Source organism: Bos grunniens, chromosome 13 (assembly GCF_055505025.1).
Source record: "Bos grunniens cultivar Pamir isolate PY7600 chromosome 13, Bosgru_T2T1.0, whole genome shotgun sequence".
NCBI lineage: Eukaryota > Metazoa > Chordata > Mammalia > Artiodactyla > Bovidae > Bos > Bos grunniens.
In genome coordinates, this window is record NC_141177.1 from 31667918 (window position 1) to 31691311 (window position 23394).

Here is a 23394-nt window from a genome sequence, read left to right on the forward strand (position 1 = left end):
AGATAAAAAGATAATTGACTAAACAAGAATAATACCAATATACTGTGGGGTTTATAGCATAAGGTAAAAAAGGTAAAAGTAAAGTGCATGGCAACAAAGATCAGCTCCAGTTCTAAAGATCAGGAGTAGGGCTTATACTGGGTCACAGTGAAACACAGGAGACTGAAGACTGGCAGTCCAAACCCAAAGTAAGCTCAAATGCAAGCTCAAGATCTCTTTGATTCTGCCTGTTGACTAGTTTTGGGAACAGTTCTGTACCTTAGTTCTTGATTTACATACCTCAGTTTACTCATGGAATGGTTCCTAGCCTGAACCTAGCAACTTCACGTTGTTTGCTTAGAAAGAAAGCTTGTCATCACCTAGAGGTTCAACTGACAAAGGTGTGCTATTCATATGTGAAGAATTATTCCTAGGCTTATTAACTGGTGCCCAGCAGAATTCCTGACTGACAAGGATACCACCTCTAAGAAATGAGTATCTTTATTATAAAGAAACTGGCACAGAAAAACCAAAAAGAATATATAAGAACATATATATATTCTTATATATATATATTATATATTCATATATATACATTCTTATATATATATATAGGGGGTGGCACAGAAACTAAAAATTTCTTTACATCATGCAACAAAGTTTAAGAATATATATATTCTTAATATATATATTAAGTTTAAGAATATATATATTCTTAATATATATATTAAGTTTAAGAATATAGGGGGTGGCACAGAAACTAAAAATTTCTTTACATCATGCAACAAAGTTTAAGGAAATGATAACCAAATTAGGATTGGTAGTGTTGTAGTCTGAAAAATTTTTTAATAAAAATTAAAAAAATTAGCCAATTTTTTCTTTCTTTTTGACCCTTCCTTTACATACCTCACCAGCCTGAGATTCGGATAATTCTAGCAAGAAGGGAATTTCTGTGTCAAAATTAGCGAAGAAGCTAGTCCACTGATATTCAAAAGCCACCAAATCCTAGAAAGAAAATGAAAAAGATAATGCGTTTGGTCATTTAAGGAGATACTTTAGAAAACCAGACTCATGAAACCACATCTGATCTCAAAATACCAGACTATTTAAATACATTGTTTAAAAGGTAGTAGCCAACTATTGATACCTGTTATCACATGGATGGACCTTAAAAACATTATGCCCAGTGAAAGACACCAGATATGAGAGACTACAATATATGAAACACTCAGAAAAGACAAATCTAGAGAGACAGCAAGTAGACTAGTGGTTTGCTTAGGGCTGGGAGTGGGAATGGAAACTGACTACATGTCAGCATGTACCGAATCTCAAGGCCTTGTGCCTGACACAGTGAGGCCTGTCAATACTAAAACGCAGAGTTTGGAACAGACAAAGGTTTATTACAGATTGATACAAGGAGATGGGTGGCTCATGCTCTAAGAACCCCAAAGTTACTGAAAGCTTTCAGCAAGCTCCTTTAAAAGCAAAAGGTGAGGGATGGGCGCAGTTAGTTGTTGCAGACTTCTCAGTGTCAGATCCTTTGTTCTTGAGGTGAGGTCATACATAGTCAGCTAATGATGTTCCTGTAAATCTCTACCAGATTTTAATGTTAAGTCTCTGTCCTGACAAGAAAGGGCAAAGCCCTAAGGTACAACTTTCACCCTCCAAGGTCCCAGTCCTGGATAAGAGAAGACAGATCTCAGTCGGCACCTCTTTCAGGGCCTGGTTCTCACATCCTGCCCAGCTATCATCCCTGAGGGAGCCAGGCCCCCAACCTAACTGGCCCTCCGTCTCCTCAGGTCGCTCAAATAAGGGAGACCAGATCTCACAGACTGTGACGAGACAGACATCCACTGCTGGTAGGATGGACAGACAGGGAAGGGGGAAGAGATTCACTACTCCTCAAGGCCTGGGCCACAGCTAGTGGAAGACCTTAGTGAGGGCTCTGGAGCCCTCTAGAATGGGTGAGCTGGAAGGCCTCCAGAAGGCCTGAATCTGCTTCTTAACTCACTCTCCACCTGGTGACTACCACACCACTGACCACTGACTGAATCACTTCCCTAAGGGTCACTCGACAGCTGATTGCTGAGGGGTTGGGGGGAGGAACAGGGCAGCACTGAGGCACCAACCAAATGGCTGAGCAAGACCATTTGCCTAGTTACAGGGTGTGGAGTAAAGAGGCACAGCAATGGCTGCCTGTTAAGGGGTGTGCTCAACCCGCTCTGTTGCAAGCACAAAGGAACTCTCTGGGTTGATGACAAGTTGTAAAATTCAAATTGTGGTGATAATTGCATCGTTCTGTAAACTTACTAAAAATCATCGAATTGTATACTTAAAATGGGTAAATTTTATGGCATATAAATTATATTTCAGTAAAGCTTTTTTTAAAAAAAAGGACAGTAATTTCCTTTAAAAGCTATTTTTAAAAAGGACAATCGGCAGTCCTTGTTGAGAGGGAGTTATTTATGAGGCAATGTAAAGCTATTTATGAGACACTGTACCTAGTAAGTACCAAAAGGGTTACAACAGTGAAGTCTGTTCAAGGACAAATTAGTTGACTTTAGTTAGAAGTTAAGTGGGGTCAGAAGTGACCCTGATCCCCTTTCTCCCTCATCCCCTCCTCCTAGGGGGAATGCAAATATGTACCTTACCTGCTGATTCTCCTCCAAATACAGCCTGCCTCCTTCCCCCATCCCAGTTGGTTTTAAGCATCCTCTCTGAATTCATTCCTGTAACCAACCACTACACATTGCTTTTTTGGCTTTTCTTTAAGGCATCATCAGCTAATCCAAAATATCAGCTATGACTTGCTTGATCTTTGGCCTTATTTTGAAGTGACATCTTTGGCCCTATTTTGAAGTCACTGTTAATTTGTACTCAAATTGGATAGGAGTTTTCTTATTTTTAATAAACCAACCCTGCCCTTATATTTCTTTTGGTTGTGCACTTTCTTCACTGCTGCTCACAGTGATTCTCTAGTTGCAGCAAGTGGAGGCTACATTGCGGTGAATGCTGAGGAGCACAGGCTCTAGGCGCAGAGGCTTCAGCAGTTGCAACACATAGCCTCAGTAGTTGTGGCACATGGGCTTAGTTGGTCCTCAGCACGTGGAATCCTCCTGGACCAGGGATCAAACCTGTCTCCCCTGCATTGGCAGGTAGAATCTTATTCACTGTATCACCAGGGAAGTCCCTGGAGAGTAGTTTTCACTGGCCGTCTCACACTGTGTAAGTGTACATGACAAGCACTCACCTTGCTTACAGCAGGCATTCTGTTTGCTGCACTAAAACTGACTGTCTGGATCTATGCTCTTTCCTAGTCATCTCTTTAAGGATACACAAGTACTCAGACCTATGAACTGTGTTAACCATGCAACAACTATACACCTGGCCTCAGGCCTAAGGCACAATTAACCTCTGCAGAGAATACTTAGTGTAAACAATATTCTCAAGTGTCTTCACTATTTTGATGCCTAGATGATCTATATTTTATTTATAATATATATATAACATTACATGTAATAAATATTATTTATACTTATTATTTATATTTATCAATATTTATATTATTTATATTTACTATTATTATAGTCAGCAAAAACAAGACCGGGAGCTGACTGTGGCTCAGATCATGAACTCCTTATTGCCAAATTCAGACTTAAATTGAAGAAAGTAGGGAAAACCGCTAGACCATTCAGGTATGACCTAAATCAAATCCCTTACCATTATACAGTGGAAGTGAGAAATAAATTTAAGGAACTAGATCTGAAAGAGTGCCTGATGAACTATGGACAGAGGTTCGTGACATTGTACAGGAGACAGGGATCAAGACCATCCCCAAGAAAAACAAATGCAAAAAAAGCAAAATGGCTGTCTGAAAAAGCCTTACAAATAGCTGTAAGAAGAGAAGAGAAGCCAAAAGCAAAGGAGAAAAGGAAAGATATACACATTTGAATGCAGAGTTCCAAAGAATATCAAGGAGAGATAAGAAAGCCTTCCTCAGTGATCAGTGCAAAGAAATAGAGGAAAACAATAGAATGGGAAAGACTAGAGATCTCTTCAAGAAAATCAGAGATACCAAGGAAACATTTCATGCAAAGACAGGCTCAATAAAGGACAGAAATGGTATGGACCTCACAGAAGAAGAAAATGTTAAAAAGAGGTGGCAAGAATACACAGAAGAACTATAAAAAAAAAGATCTTCACGTCCCAGATAATCACAATGGTGTGATCACTCACCTAGAGCCAGACATTCTGGAATGTGAAGTCAAGTTGGCCTTAGGAAGCATCACTACGAACAAAGCTAATGGAGGTGACGGAATTCTAGTTGAGCTATTTCAAATCCTAACAGATAATGCTGTGAAAGTGCTGCACTCAATATGCCAGCAAATTTGGAAAACTCAGCAGTAGCCACAGGACTGGAAAAGTTCTCAGTTTTCATTCCAGTCCCAAAGAAAGGCAATGCCAAAGAATGCTCAAAGTACAGCACAATTGCACTCATCTCACACACTAGTGAAGTAATGCTCAAAATTCTCCAAGCCAGGCTTCAGCAATACATGAACCGTGAACTTCCAGATGTTCAAGCTGGTTTTAGAAAAGGCAGAGGAACCAGAGATCAAATTGCCAACATCCATTGGGTCATCTAAAAAGCAAGAGAGTTCCAGAAAAACATCTATTTCTGCCTTATTGACTATGCCAAAGCCTTTGATTGTGTGGATCAGAACAAACTGGAAAATTCTGAAAGAGATGGGAATACCAGACCACTTGACCTGCCTCCTGAGAAATCTGTATGCAGGTCAAGAAGCAACAGTTAGAACTGGACATGGAACAACAGACTGGTGCCAAACTGGGAAAGGAGTACGTCAAGCCTGTATATTGTCACCCTGCTTATTTAACTTATATGCAGAGTACATCATGAGAAATGCTGGACTGGATGAAGCAGAAGCTGGAATCAAGACTGCCAGGAGAAATATCAATAACCTCAGATATGCAGATGACACCACCCTTATGACAGAAAGCGAAGTACTACTAAAGGACCTCCTGATGAAAGTGAAAGACAGTGAAAAAGTTGGCTTAAAACTCAACATTCAGAAAACTAAGATCATGGCATCTGGTCCCATCACTTCATGACAAATAGATGCAGAAACAGTGTCAGACCTTTTTGGGGGGGCTCCAGAATCACTTCAGATGGTGACTGCAGCCATGAAATTACAAGACACTTGCTCCTTGGAAGAAAAGTTATGACCAACCTAGACAGCTTATTAAAAAGTAGAGATATTACTTTGCCAACAAAGGTTCATCTAGTCAAAGCTATGGTTTTTCCAGTAGTCATGTATGGATGTGAGAGTTGGACTATAAAGAAAGCTGAGCACCAAAGAATTGATGCTTTTGAACTGTGGTGTTGGAGAAGACTCTTGAGAGTCCCTTGGACAGCGAGGGGATCCAACCAGTCCATCCTAAAGGAAATCAACCTTGAATATTCATTGGAAGGACTGATGCTGAAACTCCTATACTTTGGCCACCTGATACGAAGAACTGACTCAATGGAAAAGACCCTGATGCTGGGAAAGATTGAAGGCGGGAGGAGAAGGGGATGACAGAGGATGAGATGGTTGGATGGCATCACCGACTGAATGGACACGAGTTTGGGTGAACTCCAGGAGTTGGTGATGGACAGGGAGGTCTGGCGTGCTACAGTCCATGGGGTCGCAAAGAGTTGGACTCGACTGAACTGATAAATATTATATACATATATCAATATATGTCTAAAATTATTTTCAGTAATATGTAGGAGACAGTGCTGATATTTCTGAATATGTTTTATATATAATGTAGGATAAAAAATCAGATATATATATACACACACACATACACATTTAGGGAGAGACGAGGTTGGGGACAGGAAGAGAGAGAAGAAAATTTCCTAGCGCTGTCCACTGAAGAGACCTAGAAACAATGAAGTAATTTTCCCTCTAAAAATCAATCCTGAAACTGATAAAACCTCTAGAATCAATTACTAACATCAGGAGATTCAAGACAGGAAAACTGTTAAACTACATCATGGAAATGCAATCAATAAAATCCCATAAGGGCAAATATAAGACAAATGATCTGGTTTTTTCAACTGACAGTTAGCAAGGGATGGGTGGGAATAAAGAGAAGGAGGGGGAACCTAAACATTAGAAGAAACCTGCAACACACAGAAGCAGGCAAAGCTAAACTATGTGTTTACAGAAGCACATCTAGATGATACACTGCAAAGAAAAGGAAATGATTACCACAGAATTCACGACAGTGTTATTCTTCAGAGAGGAAGGTGACAGATTCGGCAGAAAGCACTCAGATTGCCTCTGGAGTAGGCAGCAAGGTTCTATTGCTTTGTCGTATGATAATTATTAGGTTATACATTAATTTTCTGCTGCTTTCTGAATCTGTGCTACTTTAATAAAAAGTCTTTAAAAACAAAACTCAGAAAAAAATAGAATAAAATCATTAATGTTTTTTAAGATATTCTCTCCTAATTTTACATAGGTAGTTTACAGAGTAAACAAATATATACTAGTAACTGGTAGTCTACAACTGATTAGGTCAGGCTGCCTTGCCATACTACCTCTGCCCTTTGTTCCAGTAAAACAGACCTTCGGAGTTTCAGATCTTGACCCATTGCTATTAGGTTCAATCAGTGGCCCTGATTCTAGGACAGTCTTCCCACTTTGGCACTGGTTTTACCCCACATGGACTGTGAACAGAACTGCACTCTCCACTCGTCCAACTACCACACTAATCACAAATCTTCAATGTCTGTCCAACTCTTCTTCTCAGATCCAGTCCCCATTTCCAGCTAGCTGCCACCACATCTTGGAACTGAAAGTACAATTAGATTCAGAAAGACTTGTGCCAGAACCTTTGCTTTGCCTCTTACTGGCTGTGTGACCTTGGGTAAGGAAACTAACCTTTCTGAGACACAAATGCCTTATGTGTGTAATGGAAGGATTATTATATTTACCTTACAGATACATTACAGGAATTACATGAAATAACCTATAGAAAGTGCTTATTACCAGGTCTTACATACTAGATCCCTGCATACTTGTCAATTTCTCTGCCTCTACTATCAGCTTAGCTGGAGTTGGCTAAGAATGTCTGAGCCTCTCCCTAGATTTCCTGACATTTCTCTGCTCTGTCTCTCAGACACCCATAATGTGTATCACTGGCCTCAGGAAAGTCACATCTGAGGCTGTGCACCCCAGTGTGGGTCTGTACCTCATCTGCTCAGCTCTGTCCAATCCCTTGGTCTATGCCAGAATGCTTTACTTTGTGAAGCTTAGGAAAACAAAAAAGAACCAATACAGCTATAGTACAGAATACACTTTGTTCTGTTTTACAATTCTATTTAGAAACAAACTCAGACGTATGCTTCTATTTTAATAGCCTGTATGGTGATACTCACCTTGGTGTGGATCTATGGTAAGAAAGTGAAGTTATATAGTTTGGTAGCAGTCATTCTCTGGTTATCTTCTAGGCGAAAAACATTCCATGCTTTGTGGAGTACACAGAAGAAGATAGGCACTTTGCTCCCAAAAAACTTCCCTGAGGTAGGTGGCTATGTCACTACTAATTACAGAATAAGGTGAAATGAACCATTAAATATTTCTTTCAACTCCATGCTATGACTAAGAGCACTAAATCCTTACCACTAGACCATCAGGAATCCACACTATGACTGAAATGGAAGATACAACAAATTGTCATACCAAAAATAACTACCACTATACATGAAATGTTCATATATATATAAATATATGTATCTATATAAATATCGATATATTTAAGACTTACTAATACCCTTGTGAAAAAGCAAGAGAGTTCCAGAAAAACATCTGTTTTTGCTTTATTGACTATGCCAAAGCCTTTGACTGTGTGGATCACAATAAACTGGAAAATTCTGAAAGAGATGGGAATACCAGACTACCTGACCTGCCTCTTGAGAAACCTGTATGCAGGTCAGGAAGCAACAGTCAGAACTGGACATGGAACAACAGACTGGTTCCAAATAGGAAAAGGAGTACGTCAAGGCTGTATATTGTCACCCTACTTATTTAACTTATATGCAGGATACATCATGAGAAATGCTGGGCTGGAGGAACCACAAGCTGGAATCAAGATTGCTGGGAGAAATATCAATCACCTCAGATATGCAGATGACACCACCCTTATGGCAGAAAGCGAAGAAGAACTAAAGAGCCTCTTGATGAAACTCAAAGAGGAGAGTGAAAAGGCTGGCTTTAAAGCTTAACATTCAGAAAACTAAGATCATGGCATCTGGTCCCATCACTTCATGGCAAATAGATGGGGAAACAGTGGAAATAGTGGCTGACTTTATTTCTGGGGCTCTAAAATCACTGCAGATGGTGATTGCAGCCATGAAATTAAAAGACGCTTACTCCTTGGAAGGAAAGTTATGACCAACCTAGACAGCATATTCAAAAGCAGAGGCATTACTTTGCCAACAAAGGTCCATCTAGTGAAGGCCACGGTTTTTCCAGTGGTCATGTATGGATGTGAGAATTGGACTATAAAGAAAGCTGAGTGCCGAAGAATTGATGCTTTTGAACTGTGGTGTTAGAGAAGACTGTTGAGAGTCCCTTCGACTGCAAGGAGATTCAACCAGTCCATCCTAAAGGAGATCGGTCCTGGGTGTTCATTGGAAGGACTGATGTTGAAGCTGAAACTCCAATACTTTGGCCACCTGATGCGAAGAGCTGACTCATTGGAAAAGACCCTGATGCTGGGAGAGATTGAGGGCAGGAGGAGAAGGGGACGACAGGACGAGATGGTTGGATGGCATCACCGACTCAATGGACATGGGTTTGGGTGGACTCTGGGTGGACTCTGGGAGTTGGTGATAGACAGGGAGGCCTGGCATGCTGCAGTTCATGGGGTTGCAAAGAGTCGGATACAACTGAGCAACTCAACTGAACTGAATACCCTTGTGTACTTCTCTATGCTCATTTTATATATGAGGAGACTGAGGTACTGAACAGTAAAGTTACCCGAGGATGCAATACTAACAACCAGCAAAAGTGAAAATATATCTATGTGAGAGATACCTAGAGCCTGTATGGTTTCCACCAGACACATCATTCTCAAAATTTTTCCACTTGCATTTGTGGAAATGGATTCTGTGTATGGAGGTAGAATTGGTTTGTTAGATCTGATGATGAAGGGAAGGTCTATCTGCTCAGACTCAAGGCCAAATTCAGAAGACAGGCCCAGACAGATATCAAGGTCAGATAAGCAGCAAAAGTCTGCAAAACTCAAGAAACATGTCAGTGTGCCTTCACCCTTGCCCATTACGGAAGGACCCTGAACTTCAGACAGGACTCCTGGCCCTAGGCTGGCATACAGCAGTGTCTGCTCTCAAATGACTTAAAGGGTGAAAAGAAGTTTAATTTCAGTATTTAAAAGTATTTTTAAGAATTACATTATATAATAAATTTAAGAAAACAAAAATAAGTAAAATAATAATATTTTTAAAATATATAACCAGTACAAAAATAATAACCAGTAAGACTACCATCTGAAATTTCTAAGATACACAAATACAAATTATTTTACAAAGATGGAAATATACTCTACTTTTTTACTTTTCCCACCAAAGATATTTTGAACATCTTTCTAAATAAAATCTCAGAGCAGTCTGCATTTTCTCTTTGCAGGATCTGACCAAGAAGCATGTAGCTGTAGGCAGTCTGGCCATCAAATAGCTGCCAGCAAAGACTGGCCAGTGAGATTTAAGGCCTAGATGCTAATTCTGACTATAAGGTTATCAGTCTTAGCAAAGAGAAAACACATGTGAACAGCAAACGTATTTGGACAGTGAAGAGAAAAAGGGTTTTTAAAGACAACTTTGGAGACTATGGAGCAGCTGAGCAAGAAAAGAGAGAAGGGAAAAAAAAGTAGATTTTTTTATAGGGACTTCTCTGGTGGTCCACTGGTTAGGAATCCACCTGCCAATGTAGGCGACACAGACTGATTGCTGGTCTGGGAGGATCCCACATACTCTAGGACAACCACAGCTGAGCCCATGTACAACTGCTGAGCCTGCTCTAGAGCCCACAAGCTGCAGCTGCTAAGCCTGCATGCTCCAACTACTAAACCCGTGCTCCGCAATGAGAAGCCACCACAATAAGCCTGTGCACTGCAACTGGAGAGTAATTGCTTGTAGCAATTAGAGAAAGCCTGCAAATAGCAACAAAGACCCAGTACAGCCAAAAATAGATAAATTTAAAAAACGAAGAGGTAATATGGGTATAGATTGGCTCCCTTTTTCAATAATTTTTTATCAGCACAAGTCAGGACTGAAATTGCATTTTAACTTCTTTTGGTTGTTGGATTTGAATCTTATTAACACATGTAGATTCACCTCAGAGATCCCTTTACAAATTTATAGTCATTTTCGTACATATTTATTTTATTGTATTTAGGGTTTATGAAAGCTCCTGAATTTGTGGATTGATGTATTTCATCAATTTAGAAAGTTTTTGGATATTATCAACTTAAATTTATTGCCCCATTTTCTCTCTACTCTCCCTTCTGGGACTCCAACTATACTTGGACTCCAATGATTTACTATGTAGATCATTTGACACTGTTTGGCAGATACTGGATACTGTGCTCTGCCATTTTTGTTCATTTTCTCTCTGTCTTTCAGTTTAGAAACTTTCTGTTGACTTATCTTCAAGTTCATTGAACTTTTCTTCATTGGAGTCTAATTTAATAAATTAGCCAATTTAATAAATTCTCCATTTTTATAGCCCATATTTCTCATTTCTAGCATTTTCATTTGGTTCTTTTTATAGCTGTCAGGTCTCTGTTAAAATTCCTCATCTCTTCACATATGTTGTCCCATTTTCTTCCAGATTCTTTAGCACTTTCATCATTTAAACTCTCCATTGGTCAATTCTAACATCTGGGCCTACTTCTATTGACTGTTTCCTTTCTTGACCACATATCAAATTTTCTTGCTTCTTCTTATTTTATAATTAAAAAAAAAATATGCCAGATGTTTCGTATAAAACAGTAAAAACTGACATAAATACCACTCACCTCTAAGAAAGGGCCACTAGATCCCTCTCTTTCATTAGACCACTAAAGCAGGGAACTAAGTTAATCTGATCTGTAATTGATCAGGGTCTGGATCTTGTAACATTTGTAGTTTGGTTTAAATTCAAATTCAAATATTTTAAGGGTAGGCTGTGAACTTTAGTGATTTTGCTCTGACAATTTTCTGGAAATCTCTTTTCATTTCACAGCTAAGCTATCAGCTTTAGGAATTACGGACAATCTCTCCCTGCTTTACAAGCTGGCTATCAGCTTTTTGGGTGGCTAAGAAGTTCTCTTTGCTCTCCATCTCCAGTCCCTTGGTTCTGTGTATGTAAAGAGATCTTAGTCTTGCTGCCTGTCCCTAGCCTTAAAAGGGTAGCTGCTTATACCTTGTGAAGACCTGAAATGCTGCCAAAGGGTTGCTCTCAGCTCTCATCTCTAATCCAGGTTATAGTTGAGTATCAAGTGCTTCAGGCAAGATGGGTAGATTAACCTGAACACTTGTGAAGACCTATGGTATCGAGTTGAGGGGTAAGTGTTGACTCACTCACATACAGCCATTAAAAGGTCTTTAAAAGGTCAACTGATTTTTACTGATCCTTGTGTATGATAGATTTCTCTTCCTCATGCTGTTCCATTAAAAATGAGAACAGCATCCTATGAAGGGCCCTATTTTTCAGAAACAAGAGTTCTTTGCAGTTTCTTTGCATCTTCAGCTCTCTAATTGATTTTAAACTACTATTTTGCTGCATATTCAGATTGTTTGGTTGTTAGGATGAGAAGAATGGTCTCCTTTGATTTTCTATATCCCTAACTTGGAGGAAAAAACTCATGGTCATTTTTATTTATTTTGTGAACAGCCAATTCTAGTTGTCTTCCAGTTCCCCACCATTGTATTTTTCTTACCAATTGGTAAGAGCTCTCCATAATGTAGTAGGTATAAATGCACTCAATCATATTTTGGTATAAGAAATACCATCTTACTTTATTCTTTGTAAATAAAATTAAATCTGGCTCTGAGCCCTCACTTTTCCTCTTAGATGGGAAGTCCAACCTCAGACATTAAAAGGGTTTCCTTTCACTTTTTCAAGATACCATCTAAGCATATGAAGCTCACTGGAAATTAGAGAACCATGAAAGGGTTTGGTCTACAACTCGTGATGATTACCGCTGTTGCTTGATGTTGCATGATGTCACTGCTGCTCTAGGTATAATTAAAGATGTTCTCTGGGTGGTCCTATTCCACTGACTATGGAGATGATTGCAGTGTTCTCAAAACTACAATGCTATGTCTAGTCTCCATGTGTGACCTGCAGCTCCCTATTTAGGGCACTGCACACAAATGGGGTGTGGCTCCCAGATACTTTGCAGAAATTCCTATATTACTTATCACTCTTAGTTGTCAGTATTTAAATTTTCTTTATCATTCTTAGTCTTTTTTTCCCTTCCTTTTTTTTTGGCTCGTGGGATCTATTTCCATGACCAAGAACTGAACTCGGGCCCCCAGTAGTAGAAGTCCTAATCACTGGACGACTAGGTAAATCCCATCATTCTTACACTTTTAATGTTATACATTTTTTCACTTTCACTTTTTCCCATAATTAGCCACACCATGGACTGATGATGACGATTAAGTCTTTTTAGAGAACAAAAAGTTCAGGTTTTATTTTTCTCTTATATTCCTATGTTATTAGAAATGTTTAAACAGAATGGATGTTCAATTTTATCTAATGTCTTTTTGGTGTCTATGGAATCATCATAAATGGTTCCAAGGAGAAAAATTAGTACAGTGATTACATTAACAGATTTTCTGGTATTAAACTAAATATTAAACGCTTAATATACCCTAATTCATCATAGAATGTTCTTTTAGTATGATACTATTTGCTGACATTTTACTTAAAATATAGGCATTGATATTTGTAAGTGAAACTGATGTGTAGTTTTCATTTTTGGAATTGTTTTTGTCTTTGGAATTATTTGGGGTCTTACTTTGACAGTTAATATCATTAGAAGGCTACATATAAGCTGTTCTTTTTCCATGGATATCCATCCATGACTGCTGAGAGATACTACTGAGCTGTTTAAACAAAGTACCTATATCTTAGTTTTGTTTGTTGCTCCTTGTTACAAACTGTTCTGCCCATTGTGAATTTTTTTCTTCAAAGTTCAGATGAAAAATTAATACCTGATCCTTTAATCTAGGAGTCAGCAAATTACAGCCTGTTGGAAGGCCATTTATTTTTGTAAGTAAAGTTTCCCTGGAATATAGACATAACCATTCATTAAAGCATTGCCTACAATGGTATTGTTGAATAGTTCAAAGACACAGGGCTCACAAGGTCTAAAATGCTATTATCCACCTCTTAACAGAAAAACACTGCCAACCCCTAATACTTAATTCCTTTAAGACATATCCTAATTTCTTAATCTTTTCATTAGATCTTTTCATTCAGAGAAGGCATCCTCTGGACTGTTTTTCTAAAGTCCAGCCCAACAGAAAGAATGTCTTTAGGTGAAAACCTAAACCTTGGACAAGGCAGGGAGCCTTGGTTTCATCTTAGGTGGTTTCTCAGAGTGAAAGAGGCAGTATCTCTTTTCCAGGTCCTCTTTCACTCCAAAGGAGTTCAAGATAACAATCAAGGAAGAAACTGCTCAATTCTTTAACTAAATGCAAACTAAAATATATCCTGCATTTCTACAAGTTAAATATCATTAGTAGATTACTGAGCTGGTTATATTTATATGTTAAATACAGTGTGGCTCTTTACCTCGGAAAGCAAACTCTCCAGGGACACAGGATCCATCTTGCTGTAGACATTCCATAGATTCAAACTCACATCTTGCAACTGTAATACAAGGGGGAAAACACTGAAATAACTGAGTCGGTATCATTAGGACAATCAGAATTATTTTCTGACATTTAGAAATGGTTATCTTGGTGAATAATATATCAAAACTTTGTCAATTATCAGAACCTATACATACTTGATAAATGTGTCCCACTGAAGGAAACTATCTTTTCAGATTCAGAGACTTTAGTATATCTTTTGAATATCATCTTTGATGGGCATATACAAATTTATACACATATACACACAAATATATTGTGAATTCATTTAAAATAAAATTTTAATTAGAATATATTCTTACAGTTTAAAAAAATCAAATACTAGTACTAAAGGCCTGTAATGAAAAAAATTTAATCCCTACTTCAATCTTTCATAAACTGCCCCTTGTCTCAGTCCTCAGAGGCAACCACTTTGAAGTCTTTTAATGTTTTCTTTTTGGTAATTACCTCCATATTTTGATATAAGCATCTACCACTATTTCTTCATTTATCAATTCAGAAATTAAATACTGACTTATGACAAAGATGTAGCTCTGCTATACTTATCCCCATTCTCACTTTTTCTCATACACATACCTAATACCATGATATGACTTTTTTGGCTATACTGCTGCTGCTAAGTCGCTTCAGTCGTGTCCGACTCTGTACAATCCCATGGATGGCAGCCCACGAGGCTTCCCCGTCCCTGGGATTCTCGAGGCAAGAACACTGGAGTGAGTTGCCATTTCCTTCTCCAATACATGAAAGTGAAAAGTGAAAGTGAAGTCGCTGAATCTTGTCTGACTCTTAGCGACCCCATGGACTGCAGCCCACCAGGCTCCTCCATCCATGGGGTTTTCCAGGCAAGAGTGCTGGAGTGGGGTGCCACTGCCTTCTCCGTTGGCTATACTAGTAGTTATTATTTACAATATTAAAGATATATATGTAATATATAAAATTTACTGCACGCCTAGTACATACCATGCTATTTACTTTCTTAAACAAATTTCGTTTTTCCAAAAGCTACCAACAGCTTTTTTTTTTACTTGTATTATATATATACATTAAAAAAAAAATCAATCCTAAATTTTTTTCTACCTTTCCCACTTAATTTGCTCACAGTTAATCTCCTTACACTAGAGTTTCTCAATAGAAACACTACTGTGATTTGAGGGCCAGTTATTTCTTTGATGTGAGGGGATGCCCTTGCATTGTTTTGTGCAACATCCTTGGTCTCTTACTCACTGGATGCCTATAACAATGACCCTCCCTGTCTAGGCAAATCAAAAGCATGTCCAAATATTGGGGGGAGGAGAGGGATGAGACAGCAAAATCATTCCAATTGAGAACCACTGGTTTAAAGATATCAGATAATCTCTCTCTTTCTTCCAGCTTCATTCTGAAGCTTTCACATGATGGATTTGATCCCGTGGCTTAATTTGTCTCCTCTTCCTTGGCTGACTTCCTTGTTTGTTAGAGCACATCCTTCAATAGCTTTCTAAGAAAAGATTAATGGAAGGAAAAAATTTTTTTAAGTTTAAAAATGTCTTTATTCTGTCCTGTGACTGATTTGGCAATCACTGATGCTCTTTCCAGTCAGCAAAAACAAGACCAAGAGCTGACTGTGGCTCAGATCGTAAACTCCTTATTGCCAAATTCAGACTTAAATTGAAGAAAGTGGGGAAAACCACTAGACCATTCAGGTATGTGGAAAGAAGAGAAGCAAAAAGCAAAGGAGAAAAGGAAAGATACACCCATTTGAATGCAGAGTTCCAAAGAATAGCAAGGAGAGATAAGAAAGCCTTCCTCAGCGATCAATGCAAAGAAACAGAGGAAAACAATAGAATGGGAAAGACTAGAGATCTCTTCAAGAAAATTAGAGATACCAACGGGACATTTCATGCAAAGATGGGCTCAATAAAGGACAGAAATGGTATGAACCTAACAGAAGCAGAAGATATTAAGAAGAGGTGGCAAGAATATACAGAAGTAGTACACAAAAAAGATCATGACCCAGATAACCAAGTTCAGTTCAGTTCAGTTCAGTCGCTCAGTCGTGTCCAACAGTTTGGATTAACTCCAGGAGTTGGTTATCGACAGGGAGGCCTGGCATGCTCGGTTCATGGGGTCGCAAAGAGTCGGGACATAACTGAGCCACTGAACTGAACTGATGCTCTTTCCATTCTTTTGGATTCTTTAGTCTCTCTGTGCTTCATTCACCTTGGATGGTTTCTACTGCTATGGCTTAAAAATCATTAATCTTCTTTGGCAGGATCTAAGTTAATGTTACTGCCATCTAGTATATTTTTCATCTTAGATATTGCAATGTTCACTTCTAGAAGTTCTATCTGGGTCCTTTTTATATTTTCTATTTGTTTAACCCATTCAATCTTTCCTCTAGCTTCTAGAGCATATGGAATACAATGAGAATAACTGTTTTATGTCCTTGTTTGCTAATTCTAATGTTTCTGTCCATTTCAGGTCAATTTTGACTGATTACCTTATTATCAGTCATATATTCCCACTTACCTGTAAAGTGATAATCTTTGGATGCCAGACACTGTGAATTTTACCTTGTTGGATACCAGGTATTTTCATATTCCTATAAATATTCTTGTGCTTTATTCTGGAATGCAGTTACTTGAAAACTGTTTGATCCTTTCAGGTCTTACTTTTGTAAATTGTTAGGAGGGTCCAGAGCAGTGCTCATACTAGGGCTGATTATTCCCCACTACTGAGACAAAACCCTCCTGAAGACTTTATCCAATGCCCCTTATGAATTATGTTCCCACCTAATTGGTGGGAACAGGCACTATTCCCAGCTCTGAGCATGCATCAGGAACTGTTCTGGAATAATTTCACCTGTGTTTTTCTTCCTCCAACTTCAGTGGTTAAGTCACACAAAAGCACATATAGCAAAACTCTGTTGAATACTTGGGATGCCAGAGGAGGAGGAAAGGAATCTTCGCAGACCTTGGGAGTTCTGTTTTGGGGGAAATCTTTCCTCTTTAGTACTCTAGATGCTTTGGTCTCATCAGAATCTTAGCAGCATCTACTCAGCTCAGGAAGTACATTGGGATCTACCTGGGTACCCCCTTCCTGTGCCACGGCCTGGGAATTTTCTCAAAGTACAGTTGATCCTTGAGTGACATGGGTGTTAATGCTAACATGGGAGAATCGATGCTCTCTGCAGATGAAAAGCCATGAATAAAGCTTACAGTCAGCCCTCTGTAAAAGCAATTCTGCATTCATGGTTCTGTGCCCGTGGATTCACCCCACTGTGGATCATGTAGTACTATAGTATTTACCACTGAAAAAAAAATCTCTGTGTAAGTGAACCTATGCAGTTCAAACTCCTATTTTTTTGAAGGTCAACTGTAGTAAGCTAGGACAATCCTGGGGTTCATCTTGTCTATTTCTCTCTCTCAAGGGAATTACCTCCTTGCCGGACATCTAGTGTCTTAAAAACCATTTTTATCATGTTTAATGTTAGTTTAATGTTTGTTTGTTTTGGTTGGGGAAGGAGAGAAATCAAACTTCTGTTGTCTTATTGTACAAGACTTATTTTTTCTGCCTGGAAGCTTTTTATGATATTCTTTAATTCTTATTGTTTAAAAAAGCACAGACAGATTTAAGCTTTTTTAAAAATCTCACTGATGCTTGCTAAGCAATTTAATTTAAAAGCTTTTATTTCTCATTATCACTGGAAATGTTTACTTCTATTTTTAAGTTTCCTCCCTTCTGGTATCTCTGTTCTATCCTTCTAGACCTCCTACTTAAAGGATATCAAACCTCATAGATAAGTTCTCTAAGATTTTAAAGTTTTTTCTCATATTTCCTTTTATTTCTAAAGTTTTTAATTTTGAGATTTTCCTAACTTTACCCTCCCAATTGCTCTGTTAATTTTATCACTTATAACTTCCCAGAGCTCATATTTTCCTTATATTCATTTATCACAAAATAACTCTTGTTCTATGGTCATCAAATCTTACATTTCTCCAGGCATCCTAAATAGAGTTTTATATCTTAACTTTCCCCCTATATCTTAAATTATCTTTGTGTCACATTCAGAACTTTTTAAAAATCTTGACTTTTTCTTTCAAATTACAGGTGATTTAATCCAATGTGTGGTGAGCTTTCACTGCCTGTTTATATTTTCAAAAAAATGTTGATGGGAAGCTTTCTGTTCTTAGCAGAGCTTGTCAAGTACCAGTAAGTTTTGTAGCAGAGTAGACATGTAAGAGGCAGCTATAGGATCTCTACTCCCTCATATTCTAAATACCAAAATGTAGAGAGCTTTACTACACTACCCAAAGCGTTACCTTTGTTTTCAAGTTTCCACAGAGAAACTCCACCCACTCACTTTGTTCCTTGTTTTTCCTACTAAGGAGGTGGCAGTTGGTAAATGTCTGGTTGCTTGTCACTCTGTGTCACACTCCGTGACACATAAACACACACTATTACATAATCTTCACTTTTGATATCACCATTTTCCATTCTCTATCCTCCATTTTATTATCTTTTTCCTCATTGATTTAACCTATTTGGCTCCTTTCTCTGTAATGTGCAACAGTTTTACAAGTGTGCCAACTGATGAGATTTTTGAGGTACTGAACTTGATGTCCATTTTTTAAAATTTATTTGATATTGAAGTACAGTTGATTTTCAAAATTATATAACTTACAGGTATATAACACAGTGATTCACAACTTTAAAGGTTATACTACATTTATAGTTATAAAATACTGGCTATATTCCCCGTGTTGTACAATTAAGCTCTGTAGCTTATCTTCAACATAATAGTTTGTACCTCTCATTTCCCTACCCCTATCCTGCCTTCCCCTACTTCCCTGTTCCCACTGGTAACCACTAGTTAGTTCTCTGTTATCTGTGGGTCTGTTTCTTTTCCATTTTATTCATAGTAGTGTTGTATTTTTCAGATTGCACATGTAAGTGATATCATAAGTGCCTGTCTTTGACTTACCTCACTTAGTATAATACCCTCCCAAGTGCACCCATGTTGTTCCAAGTTTTCGTTTTATGGTTAAGCAGTATTCCACTATATATATACACACATACGTATATATACCATATCTTCTTTCCATTCATCTATTTATCAACATTTAGGTGGCTTCCGTATATTGACAATGGGCTTCCCAGGTGGCACTAGTGGTAAAGAACCTGCTTCCCAGTGGAGGAGACATAAGAGCTGCAGGTTCTATCTCTGGGTCGGGAAGATCCCCTGGAGGAGGGCATGGCAACCCACTCTAGTATTCTTGCCTGGAGAATCCCCATGGACAGAGGAGCCTGGTGGGCTACTGTCCATAGGGTCACAAAGAATCAGACACGACTGAAGTGACTTAGCACACGTATATTGACAACTGTAAATAATGTTGCTATGAACATTGGGGTGCATGTATTGAGTTAGTGGTTTTGGGTTTACAACTGTAAATAATGTTGCTATGAACACTGGGGTGCATGTATTGAGTTAGTGGTTTTGGGTTTACATATATGTAAACATATATATGTATACATATATACATACATACATACATATATATATATATATAAAACCCAGTAGTTCCCTAGGAGTGGAACTGCTGGGTTATATGGTAGTTATATTTTTAGCTTTTTGAGGAACCTCCATACTGTTTTCCACAGTGACTGCGCCAATTTATATTCCTACCAACAGTGTATGATGTGTTCCCATTTCTCTACATCCTCACCAACATTTGTGTTCTTTTTGGTGTCATGCTGACAAATAAGAGGTGAAATCTCATTATGGTTTTGATTTGCATTTCCCTGGTGACTAGTGATGTTGAGCACCTGTTCACATGCTTGTTGGCCATCTGTATGTCTTCTTTGGTTAAATGTCTCTTTAGCTCTTCTACCCATTTTTGGATTTTTTCTTTTATGTGTAGTTCTATGAGCTGTTTACATATTTTGGATATTAACCCTTATCAATCATATCATCTGCAAGTATCTTCTCCTATTCACAAGGCTGTCTTTATTTTGTTGATGGTTTAAGATTAATTAGGCCCAATTTGTCTATTCTTGCTTTTATTTTCCTCGCTTTAGGAGGCAGATCCAAAAACCTATTGCCACAATTAATGTCAGAGTGTTCTGCCTAGGTTTTCTTCTGGTTTTATTGTTTCCAGTCTCACACTTAGGTCTTTAATCCACTTTATTTTTGTATATGGTGTCAGAGAATGTTCTAATTTCATTCTTTTACACACAACTGTCCAGTTTTCCTATTATGTACTGAAGAGACTGTCCTTTCTCCATTGTATATTCTTGCTTCTTTTGTTGTAGATTAACTGACCTTAAGTGCATGGATTTATTTATTTATTATTATTTTTTTAAGTGCATGGATTTAATGCTGAGCTCTCTATTCTGTTTCATTGATCTATGTGTGTCTGTGTGTCAGTATTAAGACATACTGCTATTATTACTGTAGTAGTGTAGTACAGTCTTTAGTCAGGGACTGTTATCCTTCCAGCTCTCTTTCTCAAGACCATTTTGGCTATTTGGGGTATTTTGTATTTTCATACAAATTTTAGATTTGTTCTACTTCTGTGAAAGACCCTGGTATTCTGACAAGGATTACATTGAATCTGTATATTGCCTTGGATAAGTATAGTCATTTTAACAATATTAATTCTTCCAATCCAAGAACATAGTGTATTTTTCCATTTGTGTTGTATTTAATTTGCTTCACCAATGTCTGTTTCCTGAGTTCTTTTATCTCCTGACGTACATTTATTCCTAAGTATTTTATTCTTTTTGATGAGATGGTAAATGGGATTGTTTCCTTAATTTCTTTGTGATAGTTAACCGTTAAGTGTATGGAAAAGCAACAGATTTCTGTATATTAATTTTGTATCCTGCAACTTCACCAGCTTCACTGATGAGCTCTAGTAGATTTCTGGTAGCATCTGCAGGATTTTCTATGTAGAGAACTATGTCATCTGCAAACAGTGACAGCTTTACTTCTTCCTTTCCAATCTTAATTCCTTTTTTTGGTCATGTATGGCCTTTATTATGCTGAGGTATGCTCCCTTAGTGTGCACTTTCTGGAGGTTTTTTTTAAAATCATAAACAGATGTTGAATTTTGTTAAAAGCCTTTTCTGCATCTACTGAGATAACCACTTTTTTTTTTTTTTTTTTAGTTTTCACATTGTTAATGTGATGTATCACACTGATTGATTTAGGGATACTGAAAATTTCCAATGATAGGTCCTATGTGGTCATGATGTAGGATCCTTTAAATGTGCTTTGCAATCAACTGAAGATTTTGTTGACAATTTCCACACCTATGTTCATCACTAATATTGGCTTGTTATTTTCTTCTCTGTGATATCTTAGTCTAGTTTTGCTATCAGGTGATGCTGGCCTCCCAGAATGATTCTGGAAGTGTTCTTTCTCTGCCATCTTTGGAATAGCTTCAGAAGGATAGGTGTTAACTCTTCAAATGTTTGGTAGAACTTACCTGTGAAGACATCTGGTCCTCTTCTAATGTTTTCTGGAAGGTGTTTGTGTGTGGTTTTTTATTTTTTATTTTTGAACTGATTAAATACTAATACTGGTAACTGGTCTGTTCATATTTTTTATTTCTTGGGAGATTGTACCATTCTAAGAATTGGTCGATTTCTTCTAGTTTGTTCACTTTACTGGTATGTAGTTGTTGTAGTGGTCTCTCATGATCCTCTGTATTTCTGTGGTGTTGGTTGTTACTTCTTTTTCACTTCTCACATTACTGATCTGGACCCTCTCCTTTTTTCTTGATGCATCTGGTTAAAGACGCAACAATTTTATCTTTTCAAAGAGCCAGCTTTTAGTTTAACTGATCTTTCCTATTTTTACTTAGTCTCTATTTCATTTAGTTCTGCTGTCTCTATGTTTTTTTTCTTTCTACTTACTCTGGGATTTGTTTGTTGTTCTTTCTATAGTTCCGTAAGGTGGGCTTCCCTGGTAGCCCAGACAGTAAAGCATCTGCCTGCAATGCGGGAGACCTGGGTTCTATCCCTGGGTCGGGAAGATCCCTAGAGAAGGAAATGGCAACCCACTCCAGTACTCTTGCCTGGAAAATTCCATGGATGGAGGAGCCTGGTAGGCTACAGTCCATGGGATCACAAAGAGTAGGACACGACTGAGCAATTTCACTCACACTGGTAGGTTGTTTGAGATTTATCTTTTTCCTGAAGTAAGCTTGTTTCGGTACAAACTTCCCTCTTAGAACTGTTTTTGCTGTGTCCCACAGATATTGATGGCTCAGACAGTAAAGAATTTTCCTTGCAAGGCAGGAAACCCAGGTTTGATCCCTGAGTCAGGAAGATCCCTGGAGAAGGAAATGACTACCCACTCCAGAATTCTTGCCTAGAAAATTCCACAGACAAAGAAGCCTGGCAAGCTACAGTCCATGGGGTTGCAAAGAGTCAGACATGACTGAGTGACTAACACTTTCACTATAGGTATTGAGGAGGCTTCCCAGGTGGCGCTAGTGGTAAAGAACCTGTCTGCCAGTGGAGGAGACAAGAGAGGCACTGGAGGAAAGCACCGGCAACCCATTCCACTATTCTTGCTCAGAGAATCCCACGGACAGAGGAGCCTGGTGGGCTACAGGCCATAGGGCCACAGAGTCAGACATGACTGAAGTGACTTAGCACACTTAGCATACACAAAGGTATTGAATTGTCATGTTTTCATTTTCATTAGTCTCTAGGTAACTTCTGATTTCCTCTTTGATTTCTTCAGTGATCCATTTGTTGTTAAGTAACATATTGTTTACCCTCCATGTGTTTTGAGGGTTTTACCATTTTTCTCCCCCATTGCAGTTGGTTTCTAGTCAGTATTGTGGCTGGAAAAGATGCTTGATATGATTTCAATTTTCTTCACCAAGACTTGTTTTGTAGCCTAGTATGTGACCTATCCTCCAGAATGTTTCACGTAGACTTGAAAAGAATGTGTATTCTGCTGCTTTCAGATGGAATACTCTTACCAAATAAGTCCCTTTGGTCCAATGTGTCATTTAAGGGCAGTGCTTCCTTATTGATTTTCTGTCCAGATGATCTGTCCATTGATGTAACTGAGGTGTTCAAATTCTCTATTATTGTGTTACTGTCAATTTCTCCCTTTCTGTCCATTAATATCTGATATATGTATTTCAGGCAGTTTAGTCACTCAATCGTGTCCAACTCTTTGCAACCCCATGAACCACAGCACACCAGGCCTCCCTGTCTATCACCAACTTCCGGAGCTTACCCAAACTCATGTCCATTGAGTCTGTGACGCCCTCCAACCATCTCATCCTGTCGTCCCCTTTTCCTCCTGCCCTCACTCTTTCCCAGAATCAGGGTCTTTTCCAATGAGTCAGTTCTTCGCATCAGGTGGCCAAAGTATCTCAGTTTCAGCTTCAACATCAGACATTCCAAAGAACATCCAGGACTGATCTCCTTTAGGATGGACTGGCTGGGTCTTCTTG

At 38.4% G+C, this 23394-nt stretch overlaps 1 protein-coding gene across 20 annotated transcripts in view; it reads right to left on the reverse strand.

The window, feature by feature from the left end:
• The window catches only part of DNAAF9 (dynein axonemal assembly factor 9), a 167185-nt gene that overhangs the window by 98251 nt on the left and 45540 nt on the right, over positions 1–23394 (reverse strand). For 10 of the 20 annotated variants that reach the window (XM_086333314.1, XM_086333309.1, XM_086333313.1 and 7 more), the window contains one exon: positions 13854–13931. Coding sequence is in view for 17 of the 20 variants with exons in the window: in XM_086333305.1 (XP_086189431.1) it covers positions 13854–13931 (78 nt within the window). In the remaining 3 variants the exon portion in view is untranslated. Of the gene's footprint in view, positions 1–885; positions 985–13853; positions 13932–14509; positions 14529–23394 lie in introns of those variants that run through there. The other 10 variants (XM_086333297.1, XM_086333296.1, XM_086333312.1 and 7 more) reach the window with 2 other exon arrangements.